General features: G+C 36.6%; 1 protein-coding gene across 8 annotated transcripts in view; it reads right to left on the minus strand.

The window, feature by feature from the left end:
- herc2 (HECT and RLD domain containing E3 ubiquitin protein ligase 2) overlaps positions 1-19,444 on the minus strand; it is a 187,742-nt gene extending 168,298 nt beyond the window's left edge. For all 8 annotated transcript variants that reach the window (XM_062038932.1, XM_062038931.1, XM_062038930.1 and 5 more), the window contains exons 1-2: positions 19,281-19,444; positions 6,341-6,440 (exon numbers count right to left, since the gene is read on the minus strand). In XM_062038932.1, the coding sequence (XP_061894916.1) occupies positions 6,341-6,412 (72 nt within the window). In that variant the 5' untranslated portion in view covers positions 6,413-6,440; positions 19,281-19,444. The remainder of the gene's footprint in view (positions 1-6,340; positions 6,441-19,280) is intronic.
- Positions 19,445-22,069: the final 2,625 nt, after the last annotated feature.

The raw sequence follows: 22,069 nt of genomic DNA on the forward strand, positions 1-22,069 counted from the left end.
GACGCCAGTAAAGAACACCAAATCTTACATTGAGAATATAGAACATTACACACAGCACTCAAAAATCTGTACGACTTTGGTAAGCTACAAAGACACACCGCTTGATGGATTGTCGGCTACCATAGTCAGACGTACTGTGCTTCAACATACGGTATTAATATGGTGTGTGTATAAGGACCACAAAATAGCACCTATTAGCAGACATTAACTGACGTTTTGTTTCGCAAACTTATGCAAAACCGTCTTTTCTTACCCTCTGGTACCTGCTGATGTGTGTTTGGGATCTGCATAAGTCCTGAAAATGTGCGCAAGTCCGCCATTGTGGTCGAGAAAGTCCTTCTTTTTCTCTATCTTCTTTTTATGGGGCATTCATCCTCCGCTGTTGCCATTTCTAATATAAAGTGACGTTAAGTTCTAACTTATATCTGTCAGTAGACTCGTTATGGAAGCGCTAAAAACTACCGGTGTAGTGAGTTTACATAATTCACCCACCAAACTTAAGTTATTAGAGAGTTCCGGTAGGACGTTTTCTCACGGCGTTGTTGTTGCAGTAGTGAGCCACGGATGAGGAGATGCTGCTCCGTTATTGATTGAAGTAAAGTCTGAATGTCACTAAAACAGTCAGCTCCACCTTTTGACACCGGTACAACAAAGCTGACGGGGAGAAGACGCTGTCGAAGTGGAGGCACGAAAATAAAAGGGCCCACAAAAAGAGACGGACAGAAAGCGACTTGAAGATGGTCTGTAAAACATCCTCAATGCAACATGTTGACCAAAGAACCACCATTACATGTTATGTAGACCAGTGTTTTTCAACCTTTTTTGAGCCAAGGCACATTTTTTGCGTTGAAAAAATGCGGAGGCACACCACCAGCAGACATCATTAAAAAACGAAACTCAGTTGACAGTAAAAAGTCGTCGTCGCAATTGTTGGATATGACTTTAAAGCATAACCAAGCATGCATCACTATAGCTCTTGTCTCAAAGTAGGTGTACTGTCACCACCTGTCACATCACGCCCTGACTTATTTGGAGTTTTTTTGCTGTTTTCCTGTGTGTAGTGTTTTAGTTCTTGTCTTGCGCTCCTATTTTGGTGGCTTTTTCTCTTTTTTTGGTATTTTCCTGTAGCAGTTTCATGTCTTCCTTTGAGCGATATTTCCCGCATCTACTTTGTTTTAGCAATCAAGAAGATTTTAGTTGTTTTTATCCTTCTTTGTGGGGACATTGTTGATTGTCATGTCATGTTCGGATGTACATTGTGGACGCCGTCTTTGCGCCACAGTAAGTTTTTGCTGTCGTCCAGCATTCTGTTTTTGTTTACTTTGTAGCCAGTTCAGTTTTAGTTTTGTTCTGCATAGCCTACCCTAAGCTTCAATGCCTTTTCTTAGGGGCACGTACCTTTTGTTTATTTTTGATTTAAGCATTAGATACATTTTTACCTGCATGCTGCCTCCCGCTGTTCCCGACATCTACAAAGCAATTAGCTACCGGCTGCCACCTACTGATATGGAAGAGTATTACACGGTTACTCTACCGAGCTCTAGACAGCACCGACACTCAACAACAACACATCATTTGCAGACTATAATTACTGGTTTGCAAAAAATATTTTTAACCCAAATAGGTGAAATTAGATAATCTCCGACGGTACACCAGACTGTATCTCACAGTGGTTGAAAAACACTGATGTAGACCACCAGGAAGTGTTTAAATGTAGAAAAAAAATCATAATATGACCCCTTTAATGTGCCTTATAATCCGGTGTGCCCCATGGTCCGAAAAATTTGGTACTGCCGTGTTTACCAAACATTGATCTATTTAAACACTTTATGTAGCTTGTAGTTACAACCTCCAACAGTAGATGGCATTACAACTCTGATTCCTGACACAGCTCATACACGCCTGGTCTGCCAGAGAATAAAAAAGACATAGTGTTGCAAATTTACCGTCACTATTTTAGGTATTCACAACCTTTCGGATTATATTTTTCAAAACCGACTCTGTTGGAGACGAAGGAGGAAACATAACACTCGTTTCAACATGCAGCCTTTCCTGCTTTGTGACCCTCCCCCATCCTTGAGCACAACAAGACAGTTCATGGGAAGGGGTGCACCATTAATATCATACCCAGAATTGGCAACAATAAATCAGATTACATTAAAAATACATTTGACAAACTTTTTTATTTTTAAATGGAGGGAGAATACCCGCACTGTGCTGTGGGCAGGTTGGGGTAAGCAAATCAAGTGCTCATTTTCTCCTATGTACTGTTCAGTAAAGCCCGTCATAAACTTCCATTGCTCATTGTAAACAAACATGGTGTCGACCGTGTGGGACACAGGTGTCAAAATCAAGGCCTGGGGGCCAAATCTGGTCCGCCACATCATTTTATATGGCCCATGAAATAATATGTATCTGTTAAGTACTTTATTTTTCTTACTAAATGTATTCGGTCTTTCCATTTTGACAGAAAAAAGTAATTTTAAATTTCAACATTACCATTAGGGCTGCAACAACTAATAGATTAAATCGATTAAAATCGATTATAAAAATAGTTGCCGATTAATTTAGTCATCGATTCGTTGGATATATGCTATGCGCATGCGCAGAGGCTTTTTTTTTCAAAAATTATTTTTAATTTTTTAATTTTATTTTTTTAAATAAACCTTTATTTATAAACTGCCACATTTACAAACAGCTGAGAACCAATAATTAAAATAAGTATGGTGCCAGTATGCTGTTTTTTTTCCAATAAAATACTGGATAGGATAGAAATGTAGTTTGTCTCTTTTATCCGATTATTAATCGAAGTAATAATCGACAGATTAATCGATTATCAAATTAATCGTTAGTTGCAGCCCTAATTACCATTATATAATCATACTTTGAATATTTATTTTTGTTGAAAAATAAAATATTACTTTAAATATCTGCTTGACTCTTAATCTCAACGCAAGTTATCCATCCAATTGTACAAAAATGACAACATTAAAAAACTGGTTAAGTTGGTCACCAAACTAACCAGAAAAAAAGAAAAAGGTATAGTTTTTACATTTAAGATAATTCGCCGTGAAAACAACAATCGTAGATTTTACCCTAAAAAACAGTGGTAACGTTTTCCCCATTCCCAGTAATTCACCGTAAAAACAATTGTAGATTTAGCAATAAAAAATTGTGATATCGTTTTTCCATATATAGTAATGCACCCTAAAAACAACCATAGATTTTACCGTAAAAAATGAAGTTTTCCCACCGTGAAAAAAACCAACCATACATTTTACCGTAAGAAACAGTAGTAATTCACACTAAAAACAATTGCAGATTTTACCGTAAAAATTGTTGATATTGTGTTGATATCAAAACGGCAGCACAGTTTCTTTACAGTAAAAAACTGGCAGCTCAGCCAGAATTTTACTGTAAAATTTACTGGCTTTTTTTACATGACTAAAAACTTTTTTTTTTCCACGGTAAAATTATTGCTGAGCTGCCGGTTTTTTACGGTAAAAACAATTGCATATTTTACGGTGTGGTACCGTTAAAATCAAAACAGTACCACCGTTTTACATTTTTAAAAACTGGCAGCTCAGTTGCTACAATTTTGCTGTAAAATTTACTGTGCTTTTTTTTTTACATGTCTAGAAAAATGGATGACTGGATGGATAGAAGAAAAAAAAAAGTTCACAGTAAAAATCTGGCTGAGCTGCCAGTTTTTTTTTACAATAAAAACAACTGCATATTTTATGGTGTGATACCATTAAAATCAAAACGGTATCACAGCTTTTACAGCAAAAAAACTGGCAGCTCAGCCAGAATTTTACTGTAAAATGTACTGGGTTTTTTTATAGGACTAAAAAAAATGTTCACGGTAAAATTCTTGCTGAACTGCCAGTTTTTTTTTACAGTAAAAACAATTGCATAATTTATGGCGTGGTACCGTTAAAATCAAAACTGTACCACAGTTTTTACAGTTAAAAAAACTGGTAGCTCAGTTGCCAGAATTTTTGTCTTTTTTTACATAAATAGAAAAATGTTTTTCATGGTAAAATTCTGGCTGAGCTGCCAGTTTTTACAGTAAAAACAACTGCTTATTTTATGGTGTGATACCGTTAAAATCAAAACGGTACCACAGTCAAATTCGGGCAACTGAGCTGCCAGTTTTTTTACTGTAAAATTTACTGTGCTGTTTTTTTTTTTTACATTACTAGAAAGATGTTTTTTTACTGTAATATTCTGGTTGAGCTGCTTCTTTTTTTTTTTTTTTTTACAAAAAAAAACCTGCATATTTTACGGTGTATTACTGTTAATATCAAAACCGTAGCACAGTTTTTAAGAGTAAAAACTGGCAGCTCAGTAGCCATAATTTTACTGGAAAATTTACTGTGTTTTTTGTTTTTTTTACATGACTAAAAAAAATGTTTGTACTGTAAAACTCTGGCTGAGCAGCCAGTTTTCTACAATAAAAACAACTGCATACTTTATGGTGTGATACCGTTAAAATCAAAACGGTACCACAGTAAAATTCGGGCAACTGAGCTGCCAGTTTTTTTACTGTAAAATATACTGTGCTGTTTTTTATTTTTTACATGACTAGAAATATTTTTTTTACTTTAAAATTCTGGCTGAGCTGCCTTTTTTTTTTTTTTTTTTTACAAAAAAAACCCCTGCATATTTTACAGTGTATTACTGTTAATATCAAAACCGTAGCACAGTTTTTAAGAGTAAAAACTGGTAGCTCAGTAGCCATAATTTTACTGTAAAATTTACTGTTTTTTTTTTCTTTTTTACATGACTAAAAAAATGTTTTTTTACTGTAAAACTGGCTGAGGAGCCAGTTTTCCACAGTAAAAACAACTGCATACTTTATGGTGTGATACCGTTAAAATCAAAACGGTACCACAGTAAAATTCGGGCAACTGAGCTGCCAGTTTTTTTACTGTAAAATGTACTGTGCTGTTTTTTATTTTTTACATGACTAGAAAGATTTTTTTTACTTTAAAATTCTGGCTGAGCTGCCTTTTTTTTTTTTTTTTTTTTTTTACAAAAAAAAACCCTGCATATTTTACAGTGTATTACTGTTAATATCAAAACCGTAGCACAGTTTTTAAGAGTAAAAACTGGTAGCTCAGTAGCCATAATTTTACTGTAAAATTTACTGTGGTTTTTTTTCTTTTTTACATGACTAAAAAAATGTTTTTTTACTGTAAAACTGGCTGAAGAGCCAGTTTTCCACAGTAAAAACAACTGCATACTTTATGGTGTGATACCGTTAAAATCAAAACGGTACCACAGTCAAATTCGGGCAACTGAGCTGCCAGTTTTTTACTTTAAAATTTACTGTGCTGGTTGTTTTTTTTTACATGACTAGAAATATGTTTTTTTACTGTAAAATTCTGGCTGAGCTGCCTTTTTTTGTTATTACAAAAAAAACCTGCATATTTTACGGTGTATTACTGTTAATATCAAAACCGTAGCACAGTTATTAAGAGTAAAAACTGGCAGCTCAGTAGCCATAATTTTACTGTAAAATTTACTGGGATTTTTTTTTTTTTACATGACTAAAAAAATGTTTTTTTACTGTAAAACTCTGGCTGAGCAGCCAGTTTTCTACAGTAAAAACAACTGCATATTTTATGGTGTGATACCGTTAAAATCAAAACGGTACCACAGTAAAATTCGGGCAACTGAGCTGCCAGTTTTTTACTGTCAAATTTACTGTGCTGTTTTTTTTTTTTTTACATGACTAGAAAGATGTTTTTTTACTGTAACATTCTGGCTGAGCTGCCATTTTTTTTTACAAAAAAACCCTGCATATTTTATGGTGTATTACTGTTAATATCAAAACCGTAGCACAGTTTTTAAGAGTAAAAACTGGCAGTTCAGTAGCCATAATTTTACTGTAAAATATACTGTTTTTTTTTGTTTTTTTACATGACTAAAAAAATGTTTTTTTTACTGTAGAAAACTGGCTGCTCAGCCAGTTTTCTACAGTAAAAACAACTGCATATTTTACAGTGATATTACTGTTAATGGTTACCACAAAACAGCTTTTTCCATTTGGAGTAAAGTGCTGTAAAAAACACAGTAAATGTCACAATTTTACCACAACATGTTCTTTTAAATCATAAGTCAAGCAGATAAAAAGTATTTTTTTTCAATTTTTAACAAGAAAATGTACGACAATATATTTTTAGCATGATGGGTAACATGTGATTGCGTGCAGTACGTGTATGAAAAAGGATCAACATTTACATGCAGTAAGAAACAATGAGGTACTTTCTTGAGGCGTATGAGTTCCAGGCCTTGCAGGGCCAGGTAAAAGGAAAGTTCCTCCACCACGCACCTGTAAGTCCACCTTCAGCCATTTGTCGTGAAACCTCTGCTGAGCGTCCAGGGTGAACGATGGAGAGGCCATCTTCCCCGCTCCTCTCCTGACTGCCAGCCTGCAGGAAACAAGGACAGGAAGAAGAAGGTGAAGCACCAGTATCGGCGGAAACAAGTTCCATGAACACTTTCCAAAAAGTATATCACTTCATATTCTCCACTGCTCGCTAGTCTTACCATATCTGAGTTGTTGTGTCAGGCAGAAAAACAATTACCACTCCACCTCCACTTAAAGAAAGGCATACGTCTGTTCACTCTCTTAAATTCCACACTATAATAACATCAAATGATGTGTAATGATTTGTGTGACTATCCCACTATAAATGATGTTGAGAGCCACTTTAAAAAGATGCGTCGGAATGCAATAGAATTTTGTGGTGGGCCACAATAAAATGACATGAAGAACCACGTAAAAAATATGTGGCGGCCTGCAATAGAATGCTGTAGTAGGCCACTGAAAAAATGTGCTGGGTCACATTAAAATGACGTGGAGGGCCACTTTTTAAAAAATGTGGCGGGGTCACATTAAAAAATGCGACTTGGCCACGTAAAATTATGTGGCGAGTCACATTAAAATGACGTGAAGGGTCACATTAAAATGGTGTGGCTGGCCACTTTAAAAAGATGAGACTGACCACATGAAATTATTTGGCGAGTCACATTAAGATGACATGGCGGGCCACAAAAATTATTTGGCGGATCACGTAAAATTATGTGGCGAGTCACATTAAAACGATGTGGCGGGCCACATAAAATTATTTGGCTGGTCATAAAAAATGATTTGGCGGACCACGTAAAATTATGTGGAGAGTCACATTAAAAGGATTTGGCTGGCCATTTTAAAAATATGTGACAGGCCACATAAATTGATGTGGAGGGCCTCTTTTTAAAAATGTGGCGCGGTCAAATTAAGAAATTCAACTTGCCCACATAAAACTATGTGGCGAGTCACATTAAAATGGTGTGGCTGGCCACTTTAAAAAGATGTGACTGACCACATAAAATTATTTGGCAAGTCACATTAAAATGACGTGGCGGGCCACGTAAAATTATGTGGAGAGTCACATTAAAATTACGTGGAGGGTCACGTTAAAATGATGTGGATGGCCACTTTAAAAAGATGTGACGGACCACATAAAATTATTTGGCAAGTCACATTAAAATGACGTGGCGGGCCACGTAAAATTATGTGGAGAGTCACATTAAAATTACGTGGAGGGTCACGTTAAAATGATGTGGATGGCCACTTTAAAAAGATGTGACGGAGCACATAAAATCATTTGGCAAGTCACATTAAAATGATGTGGCGGGCCACGTAAAATTATGTGGAGAGTCACATTAAAATTACGTGGAGGGTCACGTTAAAATGATGTGGATGGCAACTTTAAAAAGATGTGACGGACCACATAAAATTATTTGGCAAGTCACATTAAAATGATGTGGCGGGCCACGTAAAATTATGTGGAGAGTCACATTAAAATTACGTGGAGGGTCACGTTAAAATGATGTGGATGGCCAATTTAAAAAGATGTGACGGACCACATAAAATTATTTGGCAAGTCACATTAAAATGATGTGGCGGGCCACATAAAATTATGTGGAGAGTCACATTAAAATTACGTGGAGGGTCACGTTAAAATGATGTGGATGGCCACTTTAAAAAGATGTGACGGACCACATAAAATTATTTGGCAAGTCACATTAAAATGACGTGGCGGGCCACGTAAAATTATGTGGAGAGTCACATTAAAATTACGTGGAGGGTCACGTTAAAATGATGTGGATGGCCACTTTAAAAAGATGTGACGGACCACATAAAATTATTTGGCAAGTCACATTAAAATGATGTGGCGGGCCACGTAAAATTATGTGGAGAGTCACATTAAAATTACGTGGAGGGTCACGTTAAAATGATGTGGATGGCAACTTTAAAAAGATGTGACGGACCACATAAAATTATTTGGCAAGTCACATTAAAATGATGTGGCGAGCCACGTAAAATTATGTGGAGAGTCACATTAAAATTACGTGGAGGGTCACGTTAAAATGATGTGGATGGCCACTTTAAAAAGATGTGACGGACCACATAAAATTATTTGGCAAGTCACATTAAAATGATGTGGCGGGCCACGTAAAATTATGTGGAGAGTCACATTAAAATTACGTGGAGGGTCACGTTAAAATGATGTGGATGGCCACTTTAAAAAGATGTGCCGGACCACATAAAATTATTTGGCAAGTCACATTAAAATGACGTGGCGGGCCACATAAAATTATGTGGAGAGTCACATTAAAATTACGTGGAGGGTCACGTTAAAATGATGTGGATGGCCACTTTAAAAAGATGTGACGGACCACATAAAATTATTTGGCAAGTCACATTAAAATGATGTGGCGGGCCACATAAAATTATGTGGAGAGTCACATTAAAATTACGTGGAGGGTCACGTTAAAATGATGTGGATGGCCACTTTAAAAAGATGTGACGGACCACATAAAATTATTTGGCAAGTCACATTAAAATGACGTGGCGGGCCACATAAAATTATGTGGGGAGTCACATTAAAATTACGTGGAGGGTCACGTTAAAATGATGTGGATGGCCACTTTAAAAAGATGTGACGGACCACATAAAATTATTTGGCAAGTCACATTAAAATGACGTGGTGGGCCACGTAAAATTATGTGGAGAGTCACATTAAAATTACGTGGAGGGTCACGTTAAAATTATGTGGATGGCCACTTTAAAAAGATGTGACGGACCACATAAAATTATTTGGCAAGTCACATTAAAATGATGTGGCGGGCCACGTAAAATTATGTGGAGAGTCACATTAAAATTACGTGGAGGGTCAGGTTAAAATGATGTGGATGGCCACTTTCAAAAGATGTGACGGACCACATAAAATTATTTGGCAAGTCACATTAAAATGATGTGGCGGGCCACGTAAAATTATGTGGAGAGTCACATTAAAATTACGTGGAGGGTCACGTTAAAATGATGTGGATGGCCACTTTAAAAAGATGTGACGGACCACATAAAATTATTTGGCAAGTGACATAATGACATGGCGGGCCACGTAAAAGGACGTGACGGACAACATCAAATTATATGACGAGTCACATTAAAATTACATGAAGGGTCACAATGAAATGATGTGGCTGGCCACATTAAAAAGATGTGACTGACCACATTAAAAGATGTGACTGACCACATTAAAAAGATGTGACTGACCACAAAATGATTTGGCGAGTCACATTAAAATGACAATGTGACTCGCATAAACGATTTGGCGGACCACATAAAATTATGTGGCCAGTCACAATAAAATGACGTGGAAGGTCACATTAAAATTACGTGACTGGACACTTTAAAAAGATGTGACTGACCACAAAATGATTTGGTGAGTCACATTGAAATTACGTGGCGGGCCACATAAAATGATTTGGTGGATCACATCATTTTTATGTGACTCGCCACATAAAATGATTTGGCTGGCCACTTTAAAAATTATGTGACAGGCCACATAAAATGATGTGGAGGGCCACCTTTAAAAAAACGTGGCGGGGTCACATTAAGAAATGCGACCTGGCCACATAAAATGATGTGGCGAGTCACATAAAAATGATGTGGCGGACCACATAAAATTATGTGGAGAGTCATATTAAAATTACGTGGAGGGTCACGTTAAAATGACGTGGCTGGCCACTTTAAAAAGATGTGATGATGAAATGATTTGGCGATTCACATTAAAATGACGTGACAGGCCAGATAAAATTATGTGGAGGGCCACTTTTAAAAAAAATGTGGCGGGGTCACATTAAGAAATGCGACTTGGCAACGTAAAATTATGTGGCGAGTCACATTAAAATTATATGGCGGGCCACGTAAAATTATTTGGCGGACCACATAAAATTATGTGGAGAGTCATATTAAAATTACGTGGAGGGTCACGTTAAAATGATGTGGCTGGCCACTTTAAAAAGATGTGACGGGCCACCTGAAATGATTTGGCCATTCACATTAAAATGATATGGCGGGCCACATAAAATGATGTGGCGAGTTACATTAAAATTACGTGGAAGGTCACATTAAAATGATGTGGCTGGACACATTAAAAAGATGTGACTGACCACAAAATGATTTGGCGAGTCAAATGGCAGGCCACATAAAATGATTTGGCGGACCACATAAAATTATGTGGCGAGTCACATTAAAATGATGCGGCTGGTTGCTATAAAAAGATCTGACGGGCCACATGAAATGATTTGGCGATTCACATTAAAATGACGTGACAGGCCACGTAAAATTATGTGGAGGGCCACTTTTAAAAAAATGTGGCGGGGTCACATTAAGAAATGCGACTTGGCAACGTAAAATTATGTGGCGAGTCACATTAAAATGATATGGCGGGCCACGTAAAATTATTTGGCGGACCACATAAAATTATGTGGAGAGTCACGCTAAAATGATGTGGCTGGCCACTTTAAAAAGATGTGACGGGCCACATGAAATAATTTGGCCATTCACATTCACATAAATGACGTGGCGAGTTACATTAAAATTATGTGGAAGGTCACATTAAAATGATGTGGCTGGACACATTAAAAAGATGTGACTGACCACAAAATGATTTGGCGAGTCACATTAAAATGACATGGCGGTCCACATAAAATTATGTGGCGAGTCACATTAAAATTATGTGGCTGGCCACTTTGAAAAGATGTGACGGACCACATGAAATTATTTGGCGAGTGACATAAGGAGATGACGGACCACATAAAATGATGTGGCAAGTCACATTAAAATGACATGGAGGGTCACATTAAAATGACATGGCTGGCCAATTTGAAAAGATGTGACGGACCACATAAAATGATATGACGAGTCACATTAATATGACGTGGCGGGCCACATAAAAGGAAATGGCGCACCACAAAAAATGACGGAGCAAGTCACATTAAAATGACATGGAGGGTCACATTAAAATGATGTAGCTGGCCAATTTAAAAAGATGTGACTGACCACAAAATTATTTGGCGAGTCACATTAAAATGATATGGCGGGCCACATAAAATGATTTGGCGGACCACATAAAATTATGTGGCGAGTCACATTAAAATGATGTGGCTGGCCACATAAAATGATTTGGCGAGTCACAATAAAATGACATTTAGGGTCACATTAAAAGGATGTGGATGGCCACATTAAAAAGATGTGACGGGCCACATGAAATGATTTGGGGAATGTCATTAAAATGATGTGGCGGGCCATGTAAAATAACGTGGCGAGTCACATTACAATGACATGAGGGTCACATTCAAATGATAAAAACGCGTCCCCAGGTCGCGGTTTTTTGTTGTTGTTTTTTACCAATTTTCACTTTCCGCCGGGGTTTTGTTTACCGCATTTTCCAGACTATACGCGTTGGAGGGAGTGAGAATGGTCTGAAATTGAAAATGTCCAAAAAAAAGCTGTAATTCTGTATGATTATAACCATGTGACCATTTTGCTTTTGAACATCTCATGTACAAGCGAATGAAGGTCATTCTTACTCAACAGCCATACATGTCACACTAAGTGTGGCTGTATAAACATCGCCAGTACGGTCATAAACATGTGCCATATTGTGAAACCAAACCAAACAACAATGACAAACACATTTCGGGAGAATATTTGCACCGCAACACAACATAAACACAACAGAACAAATACCCAGAATTCCCTGCAGTGCCAACTCTTCCGGGACGCTTCACAATTTTATTAGGGTGCAATTATAAGTGTGGCCGGTAGATAGCAGTCAAACATAAGAGATAAGTCTCAAGTAAACAACACCAACATTTGATATGTTCCATGGAAAATATAGAACATTACACACAGCGCTCAAAAATCTATCAGATTGTTTAAGTAGTAAATGTATTAGTGCCATTTCTAATATAAAGTAGTGTAAAGTTCTTACTTATGTCTGTCAGTAAACTCGCCATGAAAGTGCTAAAACATACCGGTATAGTGAGTTTACATTATTCACCCGAGGAACTTTAGTTATTAGAGTTCTGGTCGGATGGTTTTTCACGGGACAAATTTGATGTGCTCCGTTGTTGATTGAAGTAAAAGTCTGAATGTCATTAAAACAGTTAGCTCCATCTTTTGACACTTCTTCCACTCCCGTCCTTGCACGCTACACCGCCACAACAAAGTAGACGGGCAGAAGACGCTGTCGAAGGTGAGCCACGTAAATAAGACCGCCCACAAAACGGCGCATCCTGAAGCTACTTAAAAATGGTCTGTAAAAAACATAATCCATGCAACATTTTGACCAAAGAACCACCATTACATGTTAAGTAGACCAGTGGTCCCCAACCACCGATTGGTACCGGGCCACGCAATAAATATTTTTTTTTTTTTTTTTTTTAATTAAATCAACATAAAAAACACAATATATACATTATATATCAATATAGATCAATACAGTCTGCAGGGATACAGTCCGTAAGCACACATGATTGTATTTCTTTATGAAAAAAAAAATTTTTTTATATATATATATTTTTTGAAGCGTTGTTGGTCGTTGGTCCCCAGCTACAAAAAGGTTGGGGACCACTGATGTAGACCACAAGGAAGTGTTTTCAATTTAGAAAAAAATCATAATAATATCACTCCTTTAATGCGCCCTATAATCCGGTGCGCCTTATACCTGTATATGAAAGAAGATTAAAAATAGACCATTAATGGGCAGTGCGCCTTATAATCCGGTGCGCTCTATGGTCCAGAAAATACGGTATATTTGCCGGGTCAAATTATTAATTATTTATTATTGGTCGACTTCAAAAGTAATGCACTTTCCGGTACAGTTTCTTAAATTTTGATTCGCCGAAAGTTTTACCGATCACAAATACTGCGTTTGTTTTCTTTTGTGTTATTTTTTTTAATGAATGAAGTAACGTTTATGACATCCTTTTCCCAAAACACAATAAAGAATGTGAGATATAACAGGATAATGCATACATTTATCATTTGTTTTCAAAAACACTTACAAAAAAAGTGGGACCCATAAATTTACCGTGGGACCCCATTTTTATGACCTGATGGGGTCCCCATCTTGAAGATTCCTAGCGCCAACACTTGTTCAAATATCCAACATTTCAACGTGTTCTGTTCTCAATGAAGCTCTACGCCCTCATCATAACGTGGACTGTTATGTATAGAATATTCCCTGGACGGTGCTAAATGTAAACAGTCTGGTATTCACACTCGATCCTCTCATCCGGATCATTTGCAACGCCGCGAAATATAATCGGATGTTGACGCCGGACACAAAAACAACTAGGTTGCGTCTAAATTTAGTTGTTTTCATCTGTAAAGGAGAATGTCCCACTGCAGCAGCGTTGCACTTTTGAAACATAGGTGAGCTGATGTGCATAATGTGTATTTATGGAGTGCATAATGCGCATATATGCAGTGCAAAACATAGGTGAGCTGATGTGCATAATGTGCATTCATGCAGTGCATAATGTGCATATATGCAGTGCAAAACATAAGTGAGCTGATGTGCATAATGTGCATATATGCAGTGTAAAACATAGGTGCGGTGATGTGCATAATGTGCATATATGCAGTGCAAAACATAGGTGAGCTGAAGTGCATAATGTGTATATATGCAGTGCAAAACATAGGTGAGCTGAAGTGCATAATGTGTATTTATGCAGTGCAAAACATAAGTGAGCTGATGTGCATAATGTGCATATATGCAGTGCAAAACATAGGTGAGCTGATGTGCATAATGTGTATATATGCAGTGCAAAACATAAGTGAGCTGATGTGCATAATGTGTATATATGCAGCGCAAAACATAAGTGAGCTGATGTGCATAATGTGCATATATGCAGCGCAAAACATAAGTGAGCTGATGTGCATAATGTGCATATATGCAGTGCAAAACATAGGTGAGCTGATGTGCATAATGCGTATATATGCAGTGCAAAACATAAGTGAGCTGATGTGCATAATGTGTATATATGCAGCGCAAAACATAAGTGAGCTGATGTGCATAACGTGCATATATGCAGTGCAAAACATAGGTGAGCTGATGTGTATAAGGTAAGGGTGTAACGGTACACAAAAATTTCGGTTCGGTACGTACCTCGGTTTAGAGGTCACGGTTCGGTTCATTTTCGGTACAGCAACAAACAACAAAATGTACATTTTCTGGTTATTTATTTACCAAAATTTGTAAACAATGGCTTTATCCTTTTAACATTGCTTTAAAATAGCTGTGTGTGTGATGGATGTGAGCCACCACTAGGCTGATCAGTGCAACAGCAGGCAGTCATGAATGCTAACATAACAATAACATACATATATACACACAGGGTCCATTGTCAGGGTTAATGCAGTCAACATATATCAAATAAAAACTAAATAAGATAAGGCTCAGAATTGGTTTCTTAACAAAACCTTTCTACATATAAAGTGCAACATTTCCACATATAAAGTGCAACATTAAACTGCTTCAAGTTGTTGCTCGGATTAAATAAAATGACAAAACTTTTCTTCTACATACAAAAAGTGCAACATTAAACAGTTTCAAGTCAACTCAGCCTCAGATTAATTTTTCTTTAACCCTAGTGACTTTCACTCCATTTTCATGTTTTTTGCCAGAAAAATCAGTTTATCCACATTGTCTGCAGAAAGAGCAGACCTGCTTGCAGTTAAAATGTCTCCAGCTGTGGAAAATACCCTTTCGCTGGGCACGGAGGTAGCAGGTATGGCGAGGTAGTGCCTGGCTAACTTGGCGGTAAGAGGATATATGGGTTCTTCCACCATAGAAGTGGGTCAAAATCGAGTTTTTAATGCAATATAGTCTTAAATCTGTTGCTATAAAAACACCATCGGCATTTGTTATTGCTTTAGCCCTGCCTGACTCGCCGAGGAGAGGCTGCTTGAATGAGGTGAGAGCTGTGTTTGTTCGTCTTTCTCTTCGTTGAAGTGATGTTATCCATTGCTATATTGCACCGCGAAGCCGAAGTGTTCCCAAACGGGAGATATTAACGAGGCAAGAGGGTCTTCCAGCTCTGGCTCTTACATGTTGTCGTAGCCCGGTCGTTGCTAGCATGCCGCGTGTTGTGCCTCAGTGTGCATTGTTTACACAACGTGCGGTGCGCTACTTAATATGTCCGTGTGGAAACTCGTTCGGTACAGCTCCGAACTGAACCGAACCCCCCGTACCGAAACGGTTCAATACAAATACACGTACCGTTACACCCTTAGTATAAGGTGTATTTATGCAGTGCAAAACATAGGTGAGCTGATGTGCATAATGTGCATATATGCAGTGCAAAACATAGGTGAGCTGATGTGCATAATATGTATTTATTCAGTGCAAAACATAGGTGAGCTGATGTGCATAATGTGCATATATGCAGTGCATAATGTGCATATATGCAGTGCAAAACATAGGTGAGCTGATGTGCATAATGTGTATATATGCAGTGCAAAACATAAGTGAGCTGATGTGCATAATGTGTATATATGCAGTGCAAAACATAAGTGAGCTGATGTGCATAATGTGTATTTATGCAGTGCATAATGTGCATATATGCAGTGCAAAACATAGGTGAGCTGATGTGCATAATGTACCTATATGCAGTGCAAAACATAGGTGAGCTGATGTGCATAATGTGCATATATGCAGTGCAAAACATAGGTGAGCTGATGTGCATAATGTGTATTTATGCAGTGCATAATGTGCATATATGCAGTGCAAAACATAGGTGAGCTGATGTGCATAATGTGTATATATGCAGTGCATAATGTGCATATATGCAGTGCAAAACATAGGTGAGCTGATGTGTATAATGTGTATATATGCAGTGCATAATGTGCATATATGCAGTGCAAAACATAGGTGAGCTGATGTGTATAATGTGTATTTAAGCAGTGTAAAACATAGGTGAGCTGATGTGCATAATGTGTATTTATGCAGTGCATAATGTGCATATATGCAGTGCAAAACATAGGTGAGCTGATGTGCATAATGTGTATATATGCAGTGCATAATGTGCATATATGCAGTGCAAAACATAGGTGAGCTGATGTGCATAATATGTATTTAAGCAGTGCAAGACATAGGTGAGCTGATGTGCATAATGTGTATTTAGTATGGGTGTAACGGTATGTGTATTTGTATTGAACCGTTTCGGTACGGGGGTTTCGGTGCGGTTCGAAGGTGTACCGAACGAGTTTCCACACGGACATATTAAGTAGCATACCGCATGTTGTGTAAACAATACTCAAAATGCCGGACATTTGAGGCATTTATCGTAGCCCGGTCGCTGACCATACGTCCTCTTTTCACCAGACATGTCCTCTTTTGCGGGGCTGTCTGGGCGGAGTTTCTTAAATGCCTCAAATGTCCGGCATTTTGTGTTATGGTTGCATGTATTAACAATGTACGTTCAGGGTTAAGAAGGGGTTAAAAACAAAACAAATTGTGCGCGCAGCAGCATTGGTGAGGGAGGGGCAGAGACAGAGAGAGAGAGAGTTATGATAAATGCGCATGCGTCGCCAGGCTCTGCTTTTTATCCATAGATTTATCACATTTAATTTTTTATTATCTATACCAGGTGTGTCAAAAGTGTGCCCCGGAGGCCATTTGCGACCCACAGCTAATGTTTTAAAGGCCCACGGCACATTCTTAAAATACTATTAAAATAAACAAAAACATAACAAAAGTGAAATAAAAAAGCTTAAAGGTGAAATATAATTTAGAAAAAGTTGCAATGTTGACTAATAAAACAAAGCTGTTTTTTTTTCTCTTTCAAACTGTCATTGCTCAAAACATAATATTGAATCAAAATCAATATTATGAATTATTGACCTATCCAAGGTTCCCATTACTTCACATCAAATATTCCACTAAGAAAAATATTTTTGCTGGAAGATTTTGCAAATTTGGTAAATAAATAACCCAAAAATGTATATTTTGTTGTTTTCTTACTGTACCGAAAATGAACCGAACCGTGACCTCTAAACCGAGGTACGTACCGAACCAAAATTTTTGTGTACCGTTACACCCCTAGTATTTATGCAGTGCAAAACATAGGTGAGCTGATGTGCATAATGTGCATATATGCAGTGGCAGAACATAGGTGAGCTGATGTGCATATATGCAGTGCATAATGTGCATATATGCAGTGCATAATGTGCATATATGCAGTGCAAAACATAGGTGAGCTGATGTGCATAATGTGCATACATGCAGTACAAAACATAGGTGAGCTGATGTGCATAATGTGTATATATGCAGTGCATTTTATGTCGCACGTTTGCACCAAGAAAAATTCCTAGTTTGTGAACCCGTTCTCAAACAATGGCAATAAAACTATTCTGATTCTGATTCTGATAATGTGCATATATGCAGTGCAAAACATAGGTGAGCTGATGTGCATAATATGTATTTAAGCAGTGCAAAACATAGGTGAGCTGATGTGCATAATGTGTATTTATTAGGGGTGTAACGGTACGTGTATTTGTATTGAACCGTTTCGGTACGGGGGTTTTGGTGCGGTTCAAAGGTGCATAATGTGCACATATGCAGTGCAAAACATAGGTGAGCTGATGTGCATAATGTGTATTAATGCAGTGCATAATATGCATATATGCAGTGCAAAACATAGGTGAGCTGATGTGCATAATGTGCATATATGCAGTGCGAAACATAGGTGAGCTGATGTGCATATATGCAGTGCATAATGTGCATATATGCAGTGCATAATGTGCATATATGCAGTGCAAAACATAGGTGAGCTGATGTGCATAATGTGCATACATGCAGTACAAAACATAGGTGAGCTGATGTGCATAATGTGTATATATGCAGTGCATAATGTGCATATATGCAGTGCAAAACATAGGTGAGCTGATGTGCATAATATGTATTTAAGCAGTGCAAAACATAGGTGAGCTGATGTGCATAATGTGCATTTATTAGGGGTGTAACGGTCCGTGTATTTGTATTGAACCGTTTCTGTACGGGGGTTTTGGTGCGGTTCAAAGGTGCATAATGTGCACATATGCAGTGCAAAACATAGGTGAGCTGATGTGCATAATGTGTATTAATGCAGTGCATAATATGCATACATGCAGTGCAAAACATAGGTGAGCTGATGTGCATAATGTGTATTAATGCAGTGCATAATATGCATATATGCAGTGCAAAACATTGGTGAGCTTATGTGCATAATGTGCATATATGCAGTGCATAATGTGCACATATGCAGTGCAAAACATAGGTGAGCTGATGTGCATAATGTGTATTAATGCAGTGCATAATATGCATATATGCAGTGCAAAACATTGGTGAGCTGATGTGTATAATGTGTATTTATGCAGTGCAAAACATAGGTGAGCTGATGTGTATAATGTGTATTTATGCAGTGCAAAACATAGGTGAGCTGATGTGTATAATGTGTATTTATGCAGTGCAAAATCACCCACTAGTGCAAAAGATAGATAAATATGAAATGGATGTATGAATGCAAACATTATGTTGATGATGACATGACGATGGCATCATAAATGCTAGCTCGCTGGGGCGCTGTTAACCTTGATAACAGTGCCGCGTACAACATATGCTGCCTCGCAGCAGCGAACAGTGCATTGACAAGAACAACATTTGTGTCAATAATGCAGAAAAAAAACAGCATTAGCCTTAGCACTGCAGCTAATGCTAAGTAGCTATCTTGCCTGCCGGAATATTAGCCACTGCTAGCTACATGCTAACACTAGCTAGCGTCATCCTAGCCGGGGTGTACACACCTCCGAGGGGTGACACCACCCGAGAGACAACATTTAAAACGAATAAGACTTTCTATTGAAAAATAGTTTTTTTTTTAGTTACCTGCGGTCTCTTTTGACGTCGACCCCCGTTCCTTTCCGCGGCTATGGTGCATTAATAAGCATTTCCGCTTGATTGACAGGCAGCCGACAGTGAACCGAAGCGTGGAAACACATGACGTAGCCGCAACGGGGTTGCTCTATTACGTTTGTTTGTGGTCATTCGGAGACCGCGGAGGTGGGGTTTAAGGGGGTTCGCAGTCGACAGGGTTCCCGCTGCGCCGCCCGTGCGAGATTGCCGGTGTTGAAAACGCGCGCTTCTTTAGAATAGAGGGCGGGACCTGTGGGAACCGAGCAGAGAGGTGGGATCCGGGTGAAGTTAGTTAGTTGGTCAATGTATTTATTTTCAATTCACGAATGGAAATTAAAACAATGAAAAATGACTGGTTCATCTGAGTTCTATTTTAAAAAATGAAAACATTTGTTGGTGTCGAAGAGCAACATATCTACACTTAAAACGATTTGATTATAATCATATATTTCATATCACAAAAAGTAAAATCCCCGGTAAATTGTAACGGAGAAGCCGACCAAAATACGGATGTTTTTTTTTGTTTATTTTTTATTTGAACAACAAACATACATTTATAATGTCAAAAAGTCAAGGCACTTTCAACATTTGTATTTATGTTATTCACATGTGAATAATGCCGTATAATGGACTGTACTTATGTTATTCACATGTGAATAATGCCGTGTAATAGACTGTATTTATATTATTCACATGTGAATAATGCTGTATAATAGACTGTACTTATGTTATTCACATGTGAATAATGCTGTATAATACACTGTATTTATATTATTCACATGTGAATAATGCTGTATAATAGACTGTATTTATGTTATTCACATGTGAATAATGTTGTATAATAGACTGTATTTATGTTATTCACATGTGAATAATGTTGTATAATAGACTGTATTTATATTATTCACATGTGAATAATGCTGTATAATAGACTGTATTTATGTTATTCACATGTGAATAATGTTGTATAATAGACTGTATTTATATTATTCACATGTGAATAATGCTGTATAATAGACTGTATTTATGTTATTCACATGTGAATAATGCTGTATAATAGACTGTATTTATGTTATTCACATGTGAATAATGCTGTATAATAGACTGTATTTATGTTATTCACATGTGAATAATGTTGTATAATAGACTGTATTTATATTATTCACATGTGAATAATGCTGTATAATACACTGTATTTATATTATTCACATGTGAATAATGCCGTGTAATAGACTGTATTTATGTTATTCACATGTGAATAATGCCGTATAATAGACTGTATTTATGTTATTCACATGTGAATAATGTTGTATAATAGACTGTATTTATGTTATTCACATGTGAATAATGTTGTATAATAGACTGTATTTATGTTATTCACATGTGAATAATGCTGTATAATAGACTGTATTTATATTATTCACATGTGAATAATGTTGTATAATAGACTGTATTTATGTTATTCACATGTGAATAATGCTGTATAATAGACTGCATTTATGTTATTCACATGTGAATAATGCTGTATAATACACTGTATTTATATTATTCACATGTGAATAATGCTGTATAATAGACTGTATTTATGTTATTCACATGTGAATAATGTTGTATAATAGACTGTATTTATGTTATTCACATGTGAATAATGTTGTATAATAGACTGTATTTATATTATTCACATGTGAATAATGTTGTATAATAGACTGTATTTATGTTATTCACATGTGAATAATGCTGTATAATAGACTGTATTTATGTTATTCACATGTGAATAATGCTGTATAATAGACTGTATTTATGTTATTCACATGTGAATAAAGCTGTATAATAGACTGTATTTATAGTATTCACATGTGAATAATGCTGTATAATAGACTGTATTTATGTTATTCACATGTGAATAATGCTGTATAATAGACTGTATTTATGTTATTCACGTGTGAATAATGCTGTATAATAGACTGTATTTATATTATTCACATGTGAATAATGCTGTATAATAGACTGTATTTATGTTATTCACATGTGAATAAAGCTGTATAATAGACTGTATTTATATTATTCACATGTGAATAATGCTGTATAATAGACTGTATTTATGTTATTCACATGTGAATAATGTTGTATAATAGACTGTATTTATATTATTCACATGTGAATAATGCTGTATAATAGACTGTATTTATGTTATTCACATGTGAATAATGCCGTATAATAGACTGTACTTATGTTATTCACATGTGAATAATGCCGTGTAATAGACTGTATTTATATTATTCACATGTGAATAATTCCGTATAATAGACTGTATTTATATTATTCACATGTGAATAATGCTGTATAATAGACTGTATTTATATTATTCACATGTGAATAATGCTGTATAATAGACTGTATTTATGTTATTCACATGTGAATAATGTTGTATAATAGACTGTATTTATATTATTCACATGTGAATAATGCTGTATAATAGACTGTATTTATATTATTCACATGTGAATAATGCTGTATAATAGACTGTATTTATGTTATTCACATGTGAATAATGCTGTATAATAGACTGTATTTATGTTATTCACATGTGAATAATGCTGTATAATAGACTGTATTTATATTATTCACGTGTGAATAATGCTGTATAATAGACTGTATTTATGTTATTCACATGTGAATACTGCTGTATAATAGACTGTATATATATTATTCACGTGTGAATAATGCTGTATAATAGACTGTATTTATATTATTCACATGTG

The sequence above is a fragment of the Entelurus aequoreus genome, linkage group LG27 (assembly GCF_033978785.1).
Source record: "Entelurus aequoreus isolate RoL-2023_Sb linkage group LG27, RoL_Eaeq_v1.1, whole genome shotgun sequence".
Classification (NCBI taxonomy): domain Eukaryota; kingdom Metazoa; phylum Chordata; class Actinopteri; order Syngnathiformes; family Syngnathidae; genus Entelurus; species Entelurus aequoreus.